We start from the raw sequence: 22282 nt of genomic DNA, 5'->3' as shown, positions 1-22282 counted from the left end.
ACGGAATATACTTGTTTCATTCTTAGAATTATCACCCTATTCAAATCAGAACTTGCTGTTCTCTAGGCATTCTGACAGCTGTCGTGGTAGACTTCCTCTCATCATCATCCTAGAATTCCCTTTGTCTCTCTCCTCTACTGAATCCCTTGTTTGCATGAATATCATGTCCTTTTCATTCTTCAAATAATTACTTATTCTTAGGAATTAATTAGTGACTCACATTTTCCAGTAACTTCTTCAGAAAGTGTCCTAAAATACTGCTATTCCAAACTCATAAATTATTGCTATTTGGGCTGGGTATAGAATTCCACCTTGGAAATTTTTTCCCTTCAAAAACTTTTAGGAACTTCTCTGTTCATTCCTAACTTTCAGTTATCAATGAGAAGCCCAAAGCTGCCCTAATTCCTGATTCTTCATTGGCAAAATATATTGTCTTCCCAATAACCAAAAGCTTTTGGAATATAATCTTTATTCAGATGCTCTGAAATTTTGTGATGTCTTTATCTTGGTGTGGTCTCTTTTCATCATTTGTGTCAAGTGCTCAGTGGGCATTTTCATTATTAATTAAATTCACTTGTTCCCTTCTATCTCTATACCTGCCTCCCATGTCTCTGCTATACAAATTGCCATTACAATATGCAGGTTTCATCCAGTATCTGAAATTTCACTTTATACCACTTTGCTTTCATGAAAAACCCACATTAGTATCTATTTTCGAAAACCGAAAAAAATCCAAAGAGCATTTTTGCTTTATGAAATGGTAACCGCTTCTTTACTTTCTGTCATATTGGTTTATGAAAGATTTCAAAACAATGCTCTACTTTCAATTCAACACCAAAAATAAAAAATAAATTTAAAAATACCACACTAAGTCATACTAAAAAATGGACAGGGGACCTGAATAGACATTTGTCCAAAAACAGATGCACAGATGGCCAACAGACCCATGAAAAGATGCTCAACATCACTAATCAAAGAAATGAAAATCAAAACACAATGAGATATCATATCATACATATCATATCAGAATAGATATGATAGCAAAAGGATAAGAAATGTGTTAGCAAGGACGTGGAGAAAAGGGAACCCTCAAACACTGTCTGTAGGAATGTAAGTTGGTGCAACTACTGTGGAAAACAGTATGGAGAGTCCTCAAAAATTTAAAAATAGAAATACCATGTCCTCCATTAACTGCACTACTAGGTATTTATCCAAAGAAAGCAAAAACACTAATTTGAAAAGATTAAAGCACCCCTAAGCTTACTGCAGCATACTCCGCAATAGCCGAGATATGGAAGCCACTCAAATGTGCATCCATAGAAGATAAAGAAGATGTAGTATACATAGGCAATGGAATATTACTAGGTCATAAAAAAGAATGAGGTCTTGTCATTTGTGACAACACAGATGGACCTAGAGGGTATTATGTAAAGGGAAATAAGTCAGACAAAGATAGACAAATACCATATGATGTACAAAGGAACAAACTAACAAAAACCTGATGCTTAAATACAGAGAACTGGTGGTTGCCTGAGAGGGGAGGGGAGTGGGGAGATGGGAAAAATAAATAAAAGGATTGAGTCACAAACTTCTAATTATAAAATAATCCATAAAGCCAAATAGTACAGTTTAGGGAATATAACCAATAATATTGTAATAATGTTATATGGTGACAGATGGTGACTACACTTACCATGGTAAGCACCAGATAATGTATAGAATTGTCAAATCAACAGGCTGAATCTCTGAAACTAATTTAACATTGTATGTTAATTATATTTCAATAAAAGACAAAAAATGTTTTATCTTCATGTAGCAAGAGAAACTTGTATTCAATGTATACTTTTTATTTGAAAGCATTCTCACAAACTACATATTGCACATGCATGTATTTTTTATTTATGTGGAAGGTATTATACCATGCTATTTCTTCTTGTTTTCACTAAACTCTGTCCTTTTAAAATATTCTATGTTGCATGTGTATACGGTATTTGTTGCTCCTAACTGCTGCCTAGTATGTCATGATATGCATACAACAGCTTACTTATCTACCATCTCAATTATGGATGCCCGGGTTCTCCAACTCTCCCTCAAAGACTATCCTTGCACACGTTTCAACAGACCTTTTTCTCTGGCAACGTGTGCTTACTGATTCTGGAAACATTTTCAATATTTTTCTTTGTAAATTTCTTCCTCTCAACTTCCCTGTTCTCTTTATGGAACTCTTAATAGTTGAATGCTGGACGAACTCTTTGATTTTCTTCTTTTTGTTCTACTTTCTAGGTGATTTCATTAATTTCATATTCCAACCATTCACTACCTCATTATTTTCATCGCATGTTTACATTTTTATATTAATTCGTGTTACATTAATGTAAATTTTACATTATTTATTTTACATTAATTCCCAAGGGCTCTTCTTAATGGCTAAATATTCTTTTTTAAATAGCAATGTTACTTTGTGGATAAAATTATTTCTCTTCTATCTCTGCTGATATCAGTTATGCTTTTTAAGTCTTTTGCATCATTGATATTCCATCTAATTCCTTTATTAATGTATTATTTTTTGTCTTTTGTTTTGAACATTTTCTTCAAATGCTGGTAATATCTAGCTGTGCATTAATATTTAAGAGCAAGTCTCAAAAGGCTTATTGGAAATTTGTGTGTATGGCTAGAGCTTCTAAAATGATGAGTGTGGTGAGTTGAATGCCCTTACCAAAAAATACATAAATATATATATATGTATACATTTATCAACATCCTCATTCCTGGATCCTATGAATGTTACCTTATTTGGGGAAAAAGAGTCCTTGCTGGATGCAATTAAATTAAGGGTCTGGAGATGAAGAGGTCATCCTGGAATATAAAAGTGACCCTAAATCCAATGAAGGAGGCAATGTGACCACAGAGTAAGAGACCAGGGTAATGCAGCCACAAGCCAAGGAATACTTGGAATCATCAAGCATGACTGGAAGAGGAAGGAAATAAATTCTCCCCTTGATCCCTCTCAGGGAGTAATGCCCTGCCAGATTTTGGACCTCTAGGCTCCAGAACTGTGAAAGAGCTAATATTTTTCACAGTCTGAAGCCACCTAGTTGTGTTAATTTCTTGCAGCAGCCATTGTAAACAAATAGGAGCCTCACTGAGGGTGATGGGTGGGAGCCATTTCTTTGGCCATCCTCAGATATCAGTGTACTTAGATTCTTCTCTTAAGATGTACAGTTTCCCCACCGAGGAATCCTACTAACCCTTACCAGTTTGATATACTTCCGTGAGTCAATGGTAAATGTGGGCTGGAAGCATGATGTTCAGTTTGCGGAATTCACTACAAACCTATTACCCCTACCCTCAGAAGCACCTGATGTTGCCATTGCAAATTTCTGATTCAGCCTCCAAAGAGACAGGAAGTCTTCTGACTCTGGCTGGGGTGGGCGGTTGGGCGGGGCAGATACTGGTTAGAAGTGTTTGGGGGTAGAGATTAAGGGGGTTGGTCAGAAGGCATCAAAGTATTCCTTACGAGGGCTTTTGACCAATCCTCTTATTTTTAGTGCCACCCATTCATCTCTCAGACATACCTGGAGCCTCTCCAGGACTGTGGAAGGTTCTAAAGGACAATCATTTTGGCTTTTTATTGGCGTTCCTCACTAAAGGGCATTAAACCTCAGTTTTCCCATTACTAGATCAGTTACCATTTACTCTCCACCTTCAAAACTTTTGTTGACATCTCTAATTTTTGTCATTTCCTCTCCTGTCTTATCACTATGCCCTTCTTAAAAATTTTTTCCTGTGTTTGTAGAGTTACAATGCATGACAAACTTGGTTCAGTCCACTATGTTGAAACAGAAGTACCACCATCTAACTTCCGCTTGAAGAACTTATGCCACTCAGAGAAGAAATTAAGTCCAGTTTTGCTTAGAGAAATGTAAACCCTCTAAAATCAACCCCTGTTATAGCCCTATTTTATATTTTTCATTTCCCAAAGTAAAGTTTCAGCCTAGGTAAGTTAGGTTGCATTACAATCTTTTCCCACTGTAAGATAAGTACCATTTCTTCGTTTTTGCTTGTGGTTTGGTGCTCTCCTTCCTGGAATGTTCACTCAGATATATTTTGTTTTATCCTATTACATCTTGTACATCCAAGCAAAAGGCCAGTCCTTTATGAAGCCATTCCTGATAACTTCAGAATAAATAGATTTGTTCCTTCCAAATGATTTACAGCTTACATTAGTAAGTAAAAGAATTTGCATTCCCTCACTCTTTCAAGTGTGTTGTCCTGTCTACAAAATACAAATTTCTTTTTTTAAAAAATATTTTATTTATTTATTTATTTGAGAGAGAGGTGGGGGAGGGGGTAGAGGGGGGAGAGAGAGAGAGAATCCCAAGCAACTCCATGCTGAGCACAGAGCCTGATGGAAAGCTAAATCCCGTGACCCTAAGATCATGACCCCAGCTGAAATCAAGAGTCAGACACTTAACCGACTAAGCCACTCTGGTGCCCCACAACGTACAGTTTTCTCAAGGAAGGAATCATGCCCAAGACTTTGTGTGCTCTTGGCAATGCTCACCATGCACTGTACATTGCATACTCGCTGACTGAGGTACGCTAACCCGAGCTACAAATATGGGATTCGACATTCAATAAATGGCAGAACAATACTCTTTGAGGGTAAAGATTGCATCTTGCTCCACTTTATAACCTTCACAACCAGCACGGTGACTGACAAAGAAGGTCTATGACAGCTGAGTGAAAGGACGGATGGACACGTGAACCCTCACTAGATATCATGTTCAATATTGTATGTGGTTTAAATATTTTTTTAACACCTAAGAAAAATAAACACGATGAGAACAATGTTCACTACTGCATCTACCGCGTCCGGAATAGCAACTGGTACACGGGCTGCTCAGTAAATGTCTTCCAAATGAATGTTCAATGAATGACTCGGTCGGCGGTCAGGAGCATTAGTTTACAGTTGGAAAGAAGTGAAGAGGAGAGAGTCTGGCTTACCCGGAGAGCACTCCCAGAACTAGGTTGAGAACAAAGAAGGATCCAATGATGATGAGGGGGATGAAGTACAGCCAGTTCCAGGTGGCTCCTAAGGCATCATTGGTCTGAAAGAAAGAAAAATGGTTCCTTAATATTTTACCAAAACCATCTGCCAGGAGAAGGCCTCCCTTCCTGAAGCCTCGCATATATGGCGATATAACAAGCACAGGTCAATACAATGAACACGGCCTGCTTCATTCCCAGCTTGGTGTTACTGTGGGTTAACTCCTATTCCATCATGTACAGAGTCAATAACCCTGCATGAGCCTTGTGCGATATCCTGAGTAGGAATCATCCAATCATCCCTCACTTAACAGCTGAGATAGCTAAATCCAGTGAGGTCAAGTACTTTCCAAGGTCATGGAAACAATTACAGGTTTTATAGTGTTTAGTGATGTCGGTTCCAAGCTTTTGCAGTCTACGTTAGACAAACTGTCAAAAAGTCAGAGGCAAGCTATGGCCATCAGTCTAGTCCCTGGAGACTGGCGAAAGCCCTGACGGGGCTGCTTGGGGGGACATTAGTGTCAGCCATTTCCCGCTCAGCCCTTTACCCTCAGCTCTGGCTTGCTTTCTTCTATCAGAGTCCAATAGTACAGAGCTGGCTCAGGCTTGGCCCGAGCAAGGCTCTGGACAGAACAAGGAATAATTCTAAAGAGCAATCCTCAGTAAAGTCAAAGTGCTTGAAAATTCATATTCTGTACTTTCATACTATAGTGAGATACAAGACCCTTGGATGGTGGGGGGTTGAGCAAGGACTATACCACATGGCTTAGCTGAGGCAGCAACTCTTGGAACAATGTCTTATTAGGAACTAGAAACAATTTGGGAACATTTTGAAAATTCTTCTCTAACACTTGAGCCTCTCAACTAAACTTCACCTTGACTCTCTTTCCCCACAATATCAACTCCAAGTCTTTCTAAATAGTCTCCTTGAATTGCATTTTACATACACAGGGCTTTGAAACCCCCCCCACCCCCACAGGCCCCTCACATGCAAACCTTAATACCCATTTGAAACATTTAAAAGTTTTTTATTCTCAATTCACTGGAGAAACAAAGCCATCGAAGTCAAATGCCATGCCTAAGATTCACAGGCTAAATTAGTAAAATTAAGATCTGAACTCAGAATTTCTAAGGCAAAGTGTTTCTTTGTCCCTGCGATTTACCTTTTTCTCCCTCTCGCTACTCAACTTTGCAAACATATATTGACTCATTGTTCTCATGCTTTCTGTGGACTTCTAGGGCATTCTATCTTTTCTATCAAAATTATCTAGTTTTCGGGGCACCTCTGTGGCTCAGTTGGTTGAGCAACTGCCTTTGGCTCAGGTCATGATCCTGGAGTCCCAGAATCGAGTCCCGCATCAGGCTCCTGGCTCCACAGGCAGTCTACTTCTCCCTCTGACCTTTTCCCCTCTCATGATCTCTCTCTCAAAAAAATAAATGAAATCTTTTTTAAAAAATTATCTAATTTTCTTTCTGCCTCCCATTCAAATATCCGCAGATTATAGCTTCCCACTGATCCTGGAAGCTGTCACCACATAGTAGATTTTTCCATTAAAAATGACTTTTAAGGGGCACCTCGGTGGCTCATTGGGTTAAAGTCTCTGCCTTCGGATCAGGCCATGATCTCAAGGTCCTGGGATTGAGCCCTGCATCAGGCTCTCTGCTCAGCAGGGAGCCTGCTTCCTCCTCTCTCTCTGCCTGCCTCTCTGCCTACTTGTGATCTCTGTCAAATAAACAAATAAAAATCTTAAGGAAAAAAAAAAAAAGAAGGCAATAGGTTGATATGTTCAAAGTGTTGAAAGAAAATATTTGTCTACCAAGATTCTATTCCAGCAAAACAATCCCTCAAAAATGGCAAAATATATTGTCAGATAAGTAAAAACAGATGTTTAAAAAAATGACTTTTAAAGCAACCTCTTTCACCAAACTTGTGTCTTTCGTCTTGCCCCCACACTGTTCAGAGACAGATGACTGCAAATGAAGCAGAATATAACTTAAAAACAAACACCTGCTGAACGGTGGGGCAAAGGCGGGGTCTGCCGATTTCTGTGTGTGTAAGATCTAACTCTTCAGTTCAACCAGGTCTGGTCAGTTAAATGCAAGCAGGGAAGATGTGGACCCAACCTCAGAGAAAACTGCTCCTGATGATCAGAAAGATGTAGAAGAGCTAGATGCTGAGGGCCAGCCACAAGAGATTTTAATGAACAGAGGAAGCTGTTTTTTCTGAGACAGTTTAGTCACGGTCCTTCCTATAAGCTGAAGGATGGATTACATGACCTTTGTATAAATAGCTCTGTCTTTATTCATGATTACAAATGCAACATTTTGTAAAGACTGGTTAGCTTGGATGGCTCACCAGCAGTGCACCAGACCAACAAGTTTCATCCACTAGATGGCTTAGCCAGTGTCCCCCGTCCCCCAGCATGCTTTGGCAGCAAGGACCACGTCCACTCCCTGTACCCAGATCAGAGCTGAGCTGCCAGTATGTCTGATACCGGCCATGGCAATCATGAAACATGCTGTTAAGGCACCTTTGGTCCCAGGAGTGACTGAGCTACAGTCTGAAGATGGCGAGAAGCAATTTCAGTAGGGGGATGATTTGCCCAAGATGTTATGGAGTGAAGAGCGTTTCCCAAGTCGCATTCTCCTCATTGCTAGTCATCCGTGTGAATGTGTTCTGTGAGAAATGAGCTTCTGTAACCAAAGAAACTTGGGAAACACAACAGATTCTATTTTCCCCTTAGCTTGAAACATTATTAACTTTAATATCATTTCATTTACTTCCTGGATTATGAAACCCCCTTTTGTGAAGGAAATCTTTTAACATATGAGGAAATACAGCCTGTGAAATGCAGGGATAAAAGGACTCTTCTCATGGGCCTAACGTCTGGAAAACACTTCTCAATTCTGACAGAAAAAAACAATGACAGACAGTGTCTCTTTATCCATGTGTTGAGAACGCTCTGGTTTTAGGTTTAACCCACCTTAAGGTAAAAGCCTGAACTGTCCATTTCTATACATGGTTCCTAGTAAAGGGTTCAGCACATGAAGTATTTGTCAACTAACCAATACACGACCACAATTTGAATAAGAACATTCTCCTGCTTAAAATGTACCCCCCAGAATTGTTCATTCTGATATTCCCCTCAAGCTTTGTCTGAATTTTTTTTTTAAGAAAAACTGTCCCCCACAATGGCACCAGGCTCTGTTTGATGAGGAAAAGGAGAGAAAGGGGAAGAGAAAAAGAAAAAGAAAAGCTAGGAGGACACTAGGGCCAGCAGCGTGGTACCCTGGAGAGTTATTACAGATGACTGATGGTGTAAAGATTCTTCTGGAGAAGCCAGCTTGACAGCTCCCCAAGATTATTCACAAACCTTTTAACAGACTTGCCGCACCCTCTCCACACCTTTCTCCCCACCCTCAGGCTTCCTCCTGGTTACTCCCTCCCACCTTTCCCCACCAGGAGGACTCCTCCTCAGCTCACATGCCTGTCAGTGGATCAAGGACAAATCCAGCTGGACACGGGGCATAACTCAGCAGGAAGGGGGCACAGGACTTCAGGTTTCCCTCCTCCAAAATGGCAAGATTCTTTCTGATGCTGATTAGAACTTCAATCTCCTTTCTGATTAATCATTATGAAAACCTTAAAACTGTCCGGTGTAGGAGAGACAAAAGACTCAAGTGTCTTTTGAGATTCAAAAGGAAGAAAGTAACCGAAGATTCTGGAGTGAACAAGTGTCCTGAAGTCCCGTGAGGTGGGAGTCAGGAAGGCCAAGGAGAAAGTGGCCAGTGTGACCTCAGAGTTGGGACTGTTTTCTCTCAAGAGGCCATGTGTCCCTGTCATAGCGGGAGGGGGAAGGGAGGAAGGCCGCCGAGGTGAGAAGGCCTTGTCCTCTGCTCCATTCTCCACACCCATCTGCTTCTGGGACCCTGACAAGCTCCCCACCTGTGGCATCCTCACACTCTACTTTCCCTGGCGACTCTTCCCTCAGGAGAGAAGGCTGCTATGCCTTCTTCTGGAGGCAGCCATGCTGAGTACTCTGAGCAAGACACTGGGGAAAGAGACCTGCAGCTTTCTGAACATGTTCCATGGCTTCCAGCCCAAGAGTCTCACAGTGGAAGCTCCCCTGCCTCGCCGGCTGCCGCGAAGCAGCTGAGGCTAAACGAGTCTCCTCCCTTCAGGGAAGGATCTTCATTCCCCACCATTCATGCAACACCTACTCTTTGGCAGCCATTACAGAAGAGTGTTTTTCTTCAGGGCAATGTCCTCTCAGTGAGGGCGCGGATTCTCCATCCAGCCCAGCCCAGCCCCTCGACCCACCGGCAGGCTGGCTGACGTCTGTCTTTCTCACCTGCTGACTCCCTGAGTGACACACACACGCGCACACGTGCGCACGGTGGGGTAATGACAGACAGAGAAAGCAGTCGGGGGTGGCCGCCCACCTGCACAAGGAGTGCTCAGCGGGTTCCAGTCCTGACACGGTGAGATGTGTTCCTTTGGGAACCTGCCGGATTGGGGCTGGGGAGCACACCCACTCGCTGCGTAAACAGGCACACATGGCAATTATCGCATTAATCTCTGGAGGACTGGGGGAAATGGTAGAAGGTGTGGTGGGAGGAACAGGATTGAAAAGAAACAGGAGCATGGAGGCAGCGAGATGAAGTGGGGGTTCCCGTGGTTCTCCTGGACTGAAGCCGGAGATGCAGAGCTAGGCCCTCCCTCTCGGAAGCAGGTCTCTATCAAGGTTCCACGGGGCTCTGGAAGAAATGCTGAAAGGCCTCTTCTATGTACCCGCCTTTCACAGAGCAAATCGGACGAAGGAGTCTAAATGAGCTGAAACTGGGGATAAGGGGGATGTGGATTCTCGGGCCCTTTCAGGAAAAAAGAGGATCTGTGGGACACGGCTGCTTCCCAGGCTGGAGACAGCATCCGCTGGCAAGCCTGGGCTGGCCTACGGTTGGGTTTCTCAGCCTGGACACTGCTAGACTCTTGGGCTGGATGATTCTGGGTCATGGGGTAACTCCGGATAATTCGGTCCCGCAGGGTTCATTTGCAGGATCCCTGGCTTCTACCCACTAGATGCCAGAAGCACCCCACCAGCTGTAACAAGGAAAGGTGTTTCTGGAATTGCCAAGTATCCTGAGGAGTAAAAATAAGCTTCTAGTTGAAAACCACAGGCTGAGAGGCTCTGTCCCAAGGAGAGTTCTTTGAAATCACCAACTGATCTCAAGTCAAGACATGGGTAGAACCAGCACCCGAGGCTGCACAAAGGACTGGACTATTCATCGCAGCAAAAGCATCCCTCCAAGCCCTCCAGTGACCACCCCAGGAAGAGGAAGCTCAGGGAGGGCAAGCATGGGGAAGGAAAGGGGACAGAAGCAAAAGCCGACTCTACCAAGTACCACCCTCCCTAGGGCAGCGCACCAGAGAGCCCCCCACCGGCTGACAGCCTCCCTTTGCCTCTGCTTCATCCCAGCCCCAAGTATGACGGCTCCTCTACCACCCCAAGGGACTTGGAGTTCACACCACAGAGTCGAAGGGCCACATTTTGTTCCACAAATTTGTGGATCACATACTTTGTGACAGTCTCCTAAGTGCTAGGAATAAACAATGAGCAAAACAGCCACAGGTCCTGGCCCTGGTGAAGCCCGGGATAACAGGGACCTGCATTAAATAGATCAATACACACACGTGCCCTTGAGCTGTGGGCATGAAGGCGCCACACCGGGCAGGGATGCACAGGGGCATCTGATCTGGTCCAGGGGGTCAGGAAAGGATGCGCTGAATCCTTCGGAGAAAAGAGTCACATGACCATCTATGACATGACCTTGGCTGAGACAGCAGAGGCCAGAAAAGCAGAGAACAGGTTCATTATGAAGGGGAAACAAAAGGGAGAAAAAAGTGAAGATGAAGGAATGCCATACAGTGGGGGCCACAGGGGAAAAGAAAGAAGACTGGGGATGCCCTGTCAGAACGAACTCCCACCACCCTGTGTAGGCGTCACACTGAAACATCTACGAATTGTGAGGGGACCTCTCGATGGCTTTTCTTCCCAGTGTACGTAACTGTGCCAGCAGCCCCCAGGTAAGCCCGGTGCTTCCCTCCTGCTCTGTCCAAGGCACCAGCTCCCTCTCCTCAAATGCACCATTACCCTGACTTCTTCCGCAATCATCAGTTACGTCAGCCTAGTTGGAAAGTCACATCTGAGCTTCTCCCTGCAGATGCCAAGCCATCCACAGTCCCTCTTTGCCCAGGACGGAGAAGTGCTCTAGATTTACATTCAGAATAACCCTCTCCCACCGGGGGCCTCTTCCCCTGCTCCCTATCTGGCTCTCACCAGCCCGGATGGGGAAAATCCTGTATTGTCCCCCCACCCCGCCTTCCTCCATCAGGCGGCCTCTACCTGCCGGTGCGCCCATGCCCCATTAACCATGTGTGCTGGCTGCTACGGGCCCACATGTGGGCCCTTCTCAGAAGCCTGGCCCTGGCAGAGAGACCTGCCTCACCCAGGAGTTTACGTCTGCCCTTGGTGTCCAAGAGGCAATAATTATCTGATAGAAGGGATCTGTGATCCAGCCCATTTTCCCCTGGCGGGCGGGGAAGGGCGGTGGTGGGGGACCACCTCTGAGTTGCAATTCACATTCTGGAGCTGCCTGTGGGATTCAGACTGAGGTTAAAACTTTTAGAACCACATCTCTAATATTTTTCCCCCTAGTCTATCCAGCTTCCCTCATATCCTTACAGTTTTCTCCGGAAAGCAGTCCCTCAATAAATCATGGCCACAGGAATCTGTCACAATGTCTATTCACAGGGAATCTGACTTAAGGCATTATATCCCTTTCTCATCAGGGTTTTGACCAGCCTTACAAAGTCAGAGTCACAGAGTTGGCGGTTTCTAGGGGCACCCCTGAGTCACAGAGTTGGCGGTTTCTAGGGGCACCCCTGAGTCACAGAGTTGGCGGTTTCTAGAGGCACCCCTGAGTCACAGAGTTGGTGGTTTCTAGGGGCAGAGCCATGTATACCCTTCTGACCATGCTCACATTTTAGGAAAAGGACATAAGGTACAGCCTTGTGGACAAGTAAAAGTGTATACGGATTACCCAGGCTGGTTCCCTGCATACCAGGAATTCCATCCCTGGACTTGGAAGAATTTGAGAAGGTACGATCCAACCCATCTTTTGGCGGAAACGAGGCTGAGGCCCAAATCAGCAAAGCGACCCGGAGTCACAGCGTAAAACAATAAATGGTCACGTGCTTTAGCACGTTTGACTCTCCATATCTCCTTTACTCCCAGATCTTTTTTTAAAAATAATCCTGTCCATACCATTACCACCTTCTGGGGGAGAACAAAGCCAACACTGGAACCTGGCAGCCAGAAAGTAAGAGTTGTCTTCCCACCCCCACCCCCCAGGCCAGAAAGAAGTGTGGGGGAGCAGGTGGGAAGAGTGAGGCCAGAGAGCTCCCAGTAAAACACCAAACCTGCACCCCACCCCCCGCCCCCCGCCCCCTGCAAGAAGGCTAAGCCTGTCAGTCCTGAAGGCAAAGTATTTTATTACGTCTCAGCTCCCTGAGCATATTTAACCAACACTGAGAGTCTCCCCACACAAACAAGACCCACAGGCAGCATCTGGCTTTGCCAGGGGCCCGGGGCTGATACCCAAGACTCGGCACACATTCTGGCTGTTCCAAGCCCCCAGACTGGATGGCCAGCGACCCTTTCTCCCACCACCAAGAGGATGCAGCAGCACCTGAGTCCGGACGCAAACACACCCCACGGAGTCACTTCCTACTGGACATTTCACGCCCCATCCCTCCCCTTCTCTTGCCGGTGGGAAGACGGCAGAACCAGTTCGACAAAGCCAGCCAGGAAAAGGCAGCACCAGCACCCCCACCCCGCCTAGCTCCCAGGCAGCAGTAGGATGCCAATGAGACCAGGGTCAGGACCCGTGTGCCCAGGAGCCCGGCTCAGCATCACGGGCCAAGTACTGCTCCGTCCTGGCCACGGGGGCCCATGGCACAGACAGGCCAATAGAAGTCGATCTGCACACATGGGAAGAGGACTACCGTAAATACCACCGAACAGAGATGGTCAGTGGTGCCACGTCTAAGCAGGAAGGCAGCCATGACTCTGTGTGTCCATATACAGAGGGCCTTGAAGCCCACACGGCTCAGGACCCTGCCATCCTTAAAACCTCTTTGGTTACATCCTAATAATTCCAACATCACTGCTATGTGATGTTTATCCTGTCCACTCCCTCTCTGAGCTCTGGCCCCAGAGCCCACCACGGAGAGAACCGGTCATTTAAAGAAGGTTTTCTTCATCTGCCGAAGCTGCGGTTGGATTACATGTTCTCTCCTCTCTAGTCATGCATAGGTTTGAAAATTTCTATAAGAGGTTTTAAATTTTCCCAAAATTGAACCATTTATTTAAATAGGTCAGGGTCGTGAACACATTTTAACAGAAAATCCCATTTTAGTCTAAATACTTTTATTTTTTTATTTTATGTATTTTTATTTTAGTCAAAGTGGTGAAAAATGTTAATAGTGATGGTAATGGGAGGGGTAGAAATTAAAGATTTTTAAATCTCTAGTTTTTTTATTCTTTCGTATACTTGGAAACTCGTCCTGCAGTAACCTTTTGTTTTTAATAATGAGAGAAAACAAAGACTAATGGGGAAAAAAGAGGGAGGCAGAGACAGGGAGAGAAGTCCTCCCAGGCAGACATTCTCAGAGCCTCTGAAGAGCCAGGACAGAGGCAGCTGACCCTCTGCTAAAGCCATCCAGGCTGGGACGCTGCTTCGCTCTGGGAAAAGGTGAGTGTGTTGTTCTGACAGCTCCGTGTGCAGGCTGGCCAAAGTCCGTGACTGAAAGAGGAAATTAAAGAGGATGCATCCCATGATGGTTAGCTAAAACACATCACCCCTTCACCCCTTCTACAGAGCTTGCTGATGAGAGACTCGATGTTCTTTTTCAAGAAATTCAGGAACCAGAGAACGAAAGAGGAGAGAGTCTCAGGGCTCCTCGGTGGCTCTGTCGGTTAAGCATCTGCCTTTGGCTCGGGTCAAGATCCCAGGGACCTGGAATCCGCCACATACTGGGCTCCTTGCTCAGCGGGGAGCCTGTTTCTCCCTCTCCCTCTGCCCTTCTCCCCACTCTTAGTCTCTGTCTCTTGGTCTCCCTCAAATAAATAAAATATATATTAAAAAAAAATAAAGGAGAGAGTCTCAGAAGACTATTCCTTTGAGGCTCGGGGACAACAGGTACATGAGGCTTGACAGATTCTGTACACAGTGGGGGCTTTGTGGAGGGTCCACTGTATTCCAGAAAGACTGTGCTGATAAGGAATCCTAGCATCTTGCACAAACCCCTCATTTCGCAGGTGAAGAACTGAGGATCACAAGCCAGGTGACTGCTGGAAGACATCCCACTTGCTGGGTGGAGGAGTAGAACTGGGAGGCGGGACTTAGGGCCCCCAATTCACTCTGCACAGCACTTCTATACCACTCAGTTCAGTGCTAAAACTCCATCTCCATGGGCCAGTTCCCTCTAATTCTTTTGTATATAATTAGTCCAGCCTCAGGATCTCACGTGGAAGCTGCATCAGGTTGAAGACTCTTTTGATGCTGTATCTCACTTCCTCCGAACGTGAAGAGCCCAGGGCTCAGACCTGTGATTACTCTTAATGGATTTTGTGAAGAAAGAAGTGAGCTCAGAAGGGTCATGGAAGGTTTCCTGTACCTTCACCTGGACCCAAAGTAGGAGGAGGATTCAGACCCGCCAGCCCATGGAGGAAGACAGTCCAAAGAGAAAGAAATGGGCAGAAGTGAGGAGGACACAAAGGGTGTTCTTGGCAGGAGTTAGGAAGGCAAAACCAGGAGGAGGAGGTCACGCAGGACCCTGAGTGGCGGCCTCAGTGTGTCTGGATTTGCTCACTGCCTCTGAGCTCTTCCTTCCTCCCTCTCCGGTCCCCTCCCCCTGCCAAACTGTGAGTTTCTCACAGTTGAAAACACTGCTCAGCCTCTATAAGGCTTCCCCTGAGCACATCACTCTATTGCACTCCAGAATTCCCCCATAGTAGCAGATTCATTCAACACCTTTGAGTGTGGGATCCGCACAAGATGAATAAGAATGGAAAACAGTCCTCAAGAGCCTTTGGTGTCTTAACGAAGCCTAAGTCATGAGTAGAAATACCTACCATAGAAAAGAGAACATTCAGTGCTGCACTTGAGTTCTGATTTGTACTTATTTACAGGGCTGTTTTATATATATTCTGCCTCTTTCACATTTTGGTCCTACCTTCCCATTAGGGTTAAATGTTTCTCAAAAACAGAATACATCTTTTGTTTCTCCATTCACTCTGCTAACACCTAGATTCTTTCTCTTCTCCTCCTTAAACAACAGATTCTCAATAAAGTCGTTGACTGATGGGCTACTATACCACCATTAGCATTCTTCTGTTTCACAGGCCTCTAGGAGTTTCCTTCTCTGGAAATAAATCCATTGTCCATAAAATGGCACCTTTGTTGACATATAGAAAGTCCACCTAGCTAACAAATATTTAGCACACCATGTCAGAGGAGACACTCAAGAAAAAAGGTTTCCAATAAACATTTTTCTTCGCTTTCATTCTTCCCGCCACAATGCCTTCTGAGCAGGTGAATTAATTTATCACTGAATATCCTTATTTTAATTAATGATTCATGTGTCACACACTATGCAAGGCTGGTAAGCCCAGCTGGCTCCCTGAAGAAGCTGCGGGCCAGTTTCATTTATTTTGTGGCTACAAGAAGCACTCTGACTTCCTAGTAAGAACAGCATGAAAACAAACAACTATGGCTTTCAAGTCTTTGCATCTTCAGAATCCAAGACATCTCTCTAGAAAACATGCTCAATAAATTTTCACTGGTGGTGATAATGAAAAACCTAGTCCTGTGTAGCTGTGCATCCCCTGGGGTCCCGTCCTGAGAACACGTGGGTGAAGCTTCCCTCTCTGGTGCTGTCTCGAAGCACACTGGGTTCTAGGAGCACTCAAGGTATTGCTCTTCTCACCTGTCAGAAGCCCCAAGCTGGTCACCTCCACCCGTAAGCAGCCTCATCCACTTACCCCAGTGTTATACAAATATTATTTTCTATGTGTGCCATGATGTGAAAAAAAAAATGGGAATAACTGTGCAAGATTACCATCTGTTAGGGACACTGAGGAGGGAATTGCTCACTTGAGTAGGTGCCTACATCAGACGACAGATGTGAGAGCCCTTCCCACTCAGACCATATTCCTCGCGTTGTCTCTCCTCTCGCTAACGGACTCTCATTTCCGGGCTCCGAGTCTACCACTCCCTTCTCTTTTCTCATCTCTTGATTTTCTACTGTCTGGTTCAGTCCACTCCTAGAAATTCTTCTTCTTCTTCTTGCCCTTTCCCCAAAGGCGCACAAAATTCATGGCAACGGACCATTTGTGTTGGTTTAGGGTATAACAATGTTGGAACAGAACACAGATGATGAACAATAATGTTCATTGTTTCCCCAGTCAAGGAGTCACTGGAAACAATCACTTTTTGCTTTTACCATTCTCTGCAGAACTTTCTTTGTACTATGAACGTGCTAGGATTCATGGTGATAGGTGACTAATGGAAGAATGTATATAAGCTATTGAATGAAACTCCAGCATGGACCCAGTGAGACCTATTTCTGGAATTATGAAGAGGACCTGATTAAAACATCTTTACTTGAATATTTTCCTGTGACTTCTATCCTGAGACTCCTCAATGTAACTGAGGAGGAAAAAGAATCTACTTGTTAAGCACTTACTCTCTGCTGAATACTGAGCCAGTACATAAGGCACATTAACTGTCATCTTCACAACCATGTGCAAGACAGGTCCAATTTTAAGTTCATGGAAGTACAAAAGCAACAAAATCCAAACTTAGAAAGGCTAAGGGGACTTGCTGAAGCTCCCACAGTCAATCACAGAACCAATATACAAACCCTCCTTTGGCCTCTTCTCAAAATATTACATTGTGCTGCTGCTTCTATTGGGGGTGGGGGATAAAAATAACCACATTGTTGTAACCTGGAACATACCTGAGAACGGAGTTATGAAGGAAGGCATTTACAACAGCAGTGCCAGCAGAGGAAATCGTTTCTAACCAAGTGCACATCTTAATCCCATCCAAATGTTACACTGATCAACGCCTTTGATGTGATCTCCTTAACTCAGAGGTTTCTTTCCGGCCATGGACATTCGATTAGGTGGAAACACTGTCCCAGCTAGTTCCCTGGCTAGGAGGGTGACCTTGTAAAGTGGGAGAAGGGACTCCCAGCCACACAGTTGTCCTCAGTCTTCAGAACAGGGGAAAGCTGTTCTTTCCTACCAATCTATCTCACCATCTCTACTCTGCTTAAAAACCTCTGATGGCTGCCCTGCCAAATCCCCTCCAAGGCCTGATTCCAGCTTCACCTCTCCAGCTCACCTCACAGCTGCTGCCTCTCCCTTGACCAGGTCAATGACCAGACCCCGCTTCTTGCAATTCCCTCAGATTTCATGCTCTTTCCTATCTCTAGGCTTTTGTTCATGCTCTCTCCAGTACTTAGAAATCCCTCTCCACTCTTTCACCTGGAAAGCCTCTGCACATACCCTGGTTAAGTGTTACCCATGCCAGGGAAACCTTCCCAGAGTCATTCGCTCTCATCAGCAATGAGAGGTCTTAATGCGGTCATACAACTGAACTTTGTGCAGTAATCAGTGCTTCCTTACATGTCATTCTCCCCTGCAAGGCTTGACATCCCTTAAGATTTATTTTTAAAATATTTTATTTATTTATTTGACAGAGATCACAAGTAGGCAGAGAGGCAGGCAGAGAGAGGAAGGGAAGCAGGCTCCCTGCTGAGCAGAGAGACTGTTGCAGGGCTAGATCCCAGGACCCTGGGATCCTGATCTGAGCCGATGGCAGAGGCTTTAACCCACTGAGCCACCCAGGTGCCCCTTGATATCCCTTAAGAACAAGGAACAAGTCTTATCTGTTTAGGCATCTGTCCTAGAACCCAAATTAGCTCTCAGCAGGTGCTCAGCAAGTGTTCATTGAATGAATAAATAAAGGAATAAGTTAATAAGCTGAATGCCTGGCTCTGATTAAATCCAAGACAAGCAGAAGGGAGACAAGAAAAGGTGAGGAAAAAAAATTTCTCAAGGAGTTCACGAAATGCCTAGAAGTCTCTTTCATTACTAAGAGGGCAGGGTTAGTAGATAATCCCTGATAAACCCCATCGAATTATCACTTAATAAGCCCTTCCCAGGTGTATCTTCCAGGGAAGACTTCATTCTCTAATCGTCTCTGCAAGAAGAGAGGCCGTATCACTCTTATTTCTGATGAACTCAGGAAAGGATTAAAACAAAATGGCTAAGATTCTGCCTTCCCATCCAGCTACAGTTTCAGCTGCAAACTTGGCTCTCAGAAAGGTAGAAGAAAATTCAGAATGGACACTCAGCATGAATGTAGACCACAGTCCCTCCCTGGAGGACCCCAAAGATTAGGGGGACACTCCCTGATCTCAGAATAAGTACAGAGAACCTCATCCCTCTGGGCTGGATAGGGTATCTAAGAGGGGAGAAGCCTGCGCCTTGGGGGAAGCAAGAGAAAACACAGCCTCTTCGGAGGGCATTGCTAGGAAACACCCACTTAACGCTGATAGCACTAGATACAGGACATTCGGGCCTGAGGTGATGGGCGAGGTGATGGGGGAATAAAGCAGCTCTCGGGGAAGGTAACCCAGCCCTCTCACTGGCAAAGCTAAGTCGGAAACTCTAGACCTCGGTCTGAGGGCTCTTCCCTCTTAAACTTTGTGGGGTAGAGATGTTCTCTCTGCTGGGAATGCTTTTCAGGCTCAATCCTGACAATTCATCATCTCAGAAAGGGAGGAAGGAAGGCAGGCACTTTGGTCAAAATCCTGGCCATCTTTCAAGGCCCTTCTTATGCCCCATCTGGATGAAGGGATCCCTGACTACCCCGCTGGGGCTGCTTTCCCTGGCTGGTGCCCCAGGGGCCTTCCAGGCTTGCTGGGAGACCTTGCAATCCCTACGTTCAGAACTACCCACAAATCATTCCCTTGGCTAAATCCTGGTGATTTATTTAATCTGGGGGGGTACACATTTCTCTAGGCAGACTGTCTGATGCTCAGCATGAGGTTGAAAAATATGGATAATAAGAACCAACTTTTTATTGGAGAAATTACTATGCTCCTTTTACCCACACTGGCACCTTAAATTTCCTCAAGAATGTTTTGACACAGATACTAGTATGATAGCTTTTTTCTCTGATGAGGAAACTGAGGCACGAAGAGGTTGAATAACCTGTCTGAGGCTGCACAGAGAGGAAGTGACCAGGCTACAGCAATCAGTCTGACCCCAGAAGTTTCCACAATACATTCAGCACTTGATACATTAACTAAAACAGAGTAAATGTTCCACAAACATTAGATGCTATTTAAATGCTATAAATAGGTTAATCTCAGCTACCCTTTACCCTTGGAAAAGAGAGAAAGAAAGAATGAATCACTTTATGTGAATGAATCAATTTGTATTCATTTCATCTAAATATTTTACTTCCTGTGCAAGGAGATTAGTGCCTACTTCTAAACCTTTGTCATTATTTGCAGGTTATTATAATATTTATCACACCATATAATAATTATTTACTTGTCTGTCCCCTGTACAAATCTGTGAACTGGAGGACAAGGTCTTATGTTTCTTTGTGTAGAGAATAACGGCCATGGTTCCCTGAGTAGGTACGTGCTCAATAAACATGGTGTATGAATGGATGAATGAGCTAATTCAATCATCTAGAATCAAAACACGATGGAATACTACAGCCATAACTAGCTCAGCATGGGCAAACATAGTCTAGAACAGTGGTTCTCAAAGGGCTCCACATAGCGCCAGCATTTTGGGGGGCCTTATTGGAAATGTACATTCTCACGTCCCAACAAGGACCTTCCGATCAGAACTCGGGCGACGAAGCTTAACATTCAGCAACTGTGTTCTAACAAGCTCTTTAGGGGATGCCTGCTAAAGTTCGAGAAACACTCATCGGGGGGGAAAAAGTGTCTGCTGTGTGTAGCCTCAGTTGCTATGCGGATGTATCCAGGAGCAAAAAGAAGAGAGATCGGAGGAAGAAGAAGCCTGAGGTTGAGTGGGGGAGGAGGAAAGATGACAGGAGAATGTGGGGGGAGACGGGGAGGGAGGAGAAAGGGCGTGGGTGAGGAGACACTGATTCACCTTGAAATCTCCGGGGAATGATATGGGTTCATGGTCTCAGCCGGGCGCTACCATAGCAACAGGTACAGCATCTCTCCCCCGCTCTCCTGCCAACGGCCCGGCATTGGACACACCTAGGCTGAGGCCTGAGTCCTGCAGAAGGTTCCAAGTTTGAGTTGGAAGGACCTAGTGAGGGGAAAGCTTAAGGAAAAGGCACCCCACATTGGCTCTGGCCCCCTGCTAGGCTCCTGCAAAAGCTATTTGGCAAGGGCAGAAGACAGAGCAAGGTAGAGGCACTTGGGTTTGCTGTAGGCTCACAGCCTAACACAGTCTGGCTTGGGTGGATGGCCTGGCTGCCCTTCGGGATGCTGTGAGAAAAGAAGAGGGACTTACGCGGAGAGGGAGGGAGCCGACCTAGCTTCAGGGTTGGAAGCAGAGGAGGGCAATGAAGCAGGGCTAAGAGAGTAGGGAAGGATTAGTCCAGAGGCCAGGAGAGGAGATCAAATGGGGAAGGGGCATACCAGCAGAACTCACAAGAAGACTGAAGGCCAGAGACTCTGGTGGGAGAACCAAGGAATAACGAGGACCAGAAGGCTCACAAGACTGTTACCAGTCCTTTGCTGGGAATGGCTAGAGCTTCCAGGGAACCCCCAAGGCAAGCACACATCAAACTGTCTTCCCTAATAAGGCAAGATAGGGGTTGCATGAAGCGGACATTGAGATAAGCCAAACGCACAACGCTCCATACATTAGATGGAAATAACTTAGTAAAAGGGAGTTTACAGCCAATTAGACACTAAAAGTAAGAAATAATTGCTGTTGCTAGGTTTGTTTCCAAGAAGAACGTTGTTATGATGAGACTAACAAGCTAGCGTTAGAATTCTGAGCAAACTGCATGTAAGACGTAGTGTCACTTTGTGTGTGAGAAAGAAAGCAGATGCGGAAAAAGAGAAATCAGTAAGCCACTGCTATGTTCACAGAATGTGCCCTCTGAAAGTCCTGGTGCAGCCTTGAACCCTTTCTGGGGGGCAGGGAGGGTGGGGAAGAATGTGCAGAGAGAGTTCTCCTATCTGATTTCCTTTAATCCTCATCATGACCCAACAAAGTGGTCGTTATGACCCCCCCTTTTATGGAGGACCAAACTGAACTCAGACAAGTCGTAAAACAGAGCCAGGATTCAAACCCATGTCTGCCTGACTCCAAAAGCCGTGCTCACACGTCCACAACCAAGGACATGATTCTTCTACAGGAAGGCAGAAGGGAGAGAACTGGGGGCCCACACGTTGTCCAAGGGCTGCGATGTCTATTCCAGCCAGAACTGGATGTCTTCACTGCGCAGGTTACTTCTGTGAGACACTACAGGACAATGAGAAAACACTGGTCCCCCCTCTTTCTGGTTGTGTGACAATAAGCAAATCATTTAAACTCTCAGTGCCTCAATTTCTCAGTCTGTATAATTGGGATGATAATCCCTATCGTGGAACAGTGCAGTCCATCACGATATGTCTGTATATATCTGGCCATATCTGTAAAGACAGGTGTTCCTGACCAGCATCCCTGTAGGGAGAAGACATACTCCTTGGAGGACAGCGGATCCCAGCAGAATTCTCCTACTGAGGGGACACAGAAAGCCGCCAGCAACGCTTGAAAGAGAAGGGAGCTCCCTTCTTCCCAAATCTGCGTTCTTGGGTTACACTATCTCCTCTATACCTAGCTCCCCTAGAATGTAGGTATAAAAGGGAAGATGCACACACCCTGTTCCTTCGGTGCCAGGAAAGAGGTTAGCTCACCCCTGTTGCCATCCTTCAGTGCCATCCCCCCTTGGCTACGAGGTGGGAGAGGTGGGGGAAAGATGTCCCATGGAGAATGGGTCGCTGCTGATACCGCATCCGCAGTCCGAGGTGACTCTGGTTCAGTCTCAAGTCCCTGGTGCCACACTAGGGTGAACTCTCCCTCAGGACTCCCAGGCAGAATTGAGGTTA

At 45.4% G+C, this 22282-nt stretch overlaps 1 protein-coding gene across 11 annotated transcripts in view; it reads right to left on the bottom strand.

Moving 5' to 3' along the window:
* The window catches only part of CACNA1E (calcium voltage-gated channel subunit alpha1 E), a 492344-nt gene that overhangs the window by 137052 nt on the left and 333010 nt on the right, over positions 1–22282 (bottom strand). For all 11 annotated transcript variants that reach the window (XM_032317766.1, XM_032317765.1, XM_032317775.1 and 8 more), the window contains one exon: positions 5008–5111. In XM_032317766.1, the coding sequence (XP_032173657.1) occupies positions 5008–5111 (104 nt within the window). The remainder of the gene's footprint in view (positions 1–5007; positions 5112–22282) is intronic.

Source organism: Mustela erminea, chromosome 17 (genome assembly GCF_009829155.1).
Source record: "Mustela erminea isolate mMusErm1 chromosome 17, mMusErm1.Pri, whole genome shotgun sequence".
Classification (NCBI taxonomy): Eukaryota; Metazoa; Chordata; class Mammalia; order Carnivora; family Mustelidae; genus Mustela; species Mustela erminea.
The sequence above is the reverse complement of the archived record's forward strand: the minus strand, read 5'-3'. Positions and strand labels throughout refer to the sequence as shown.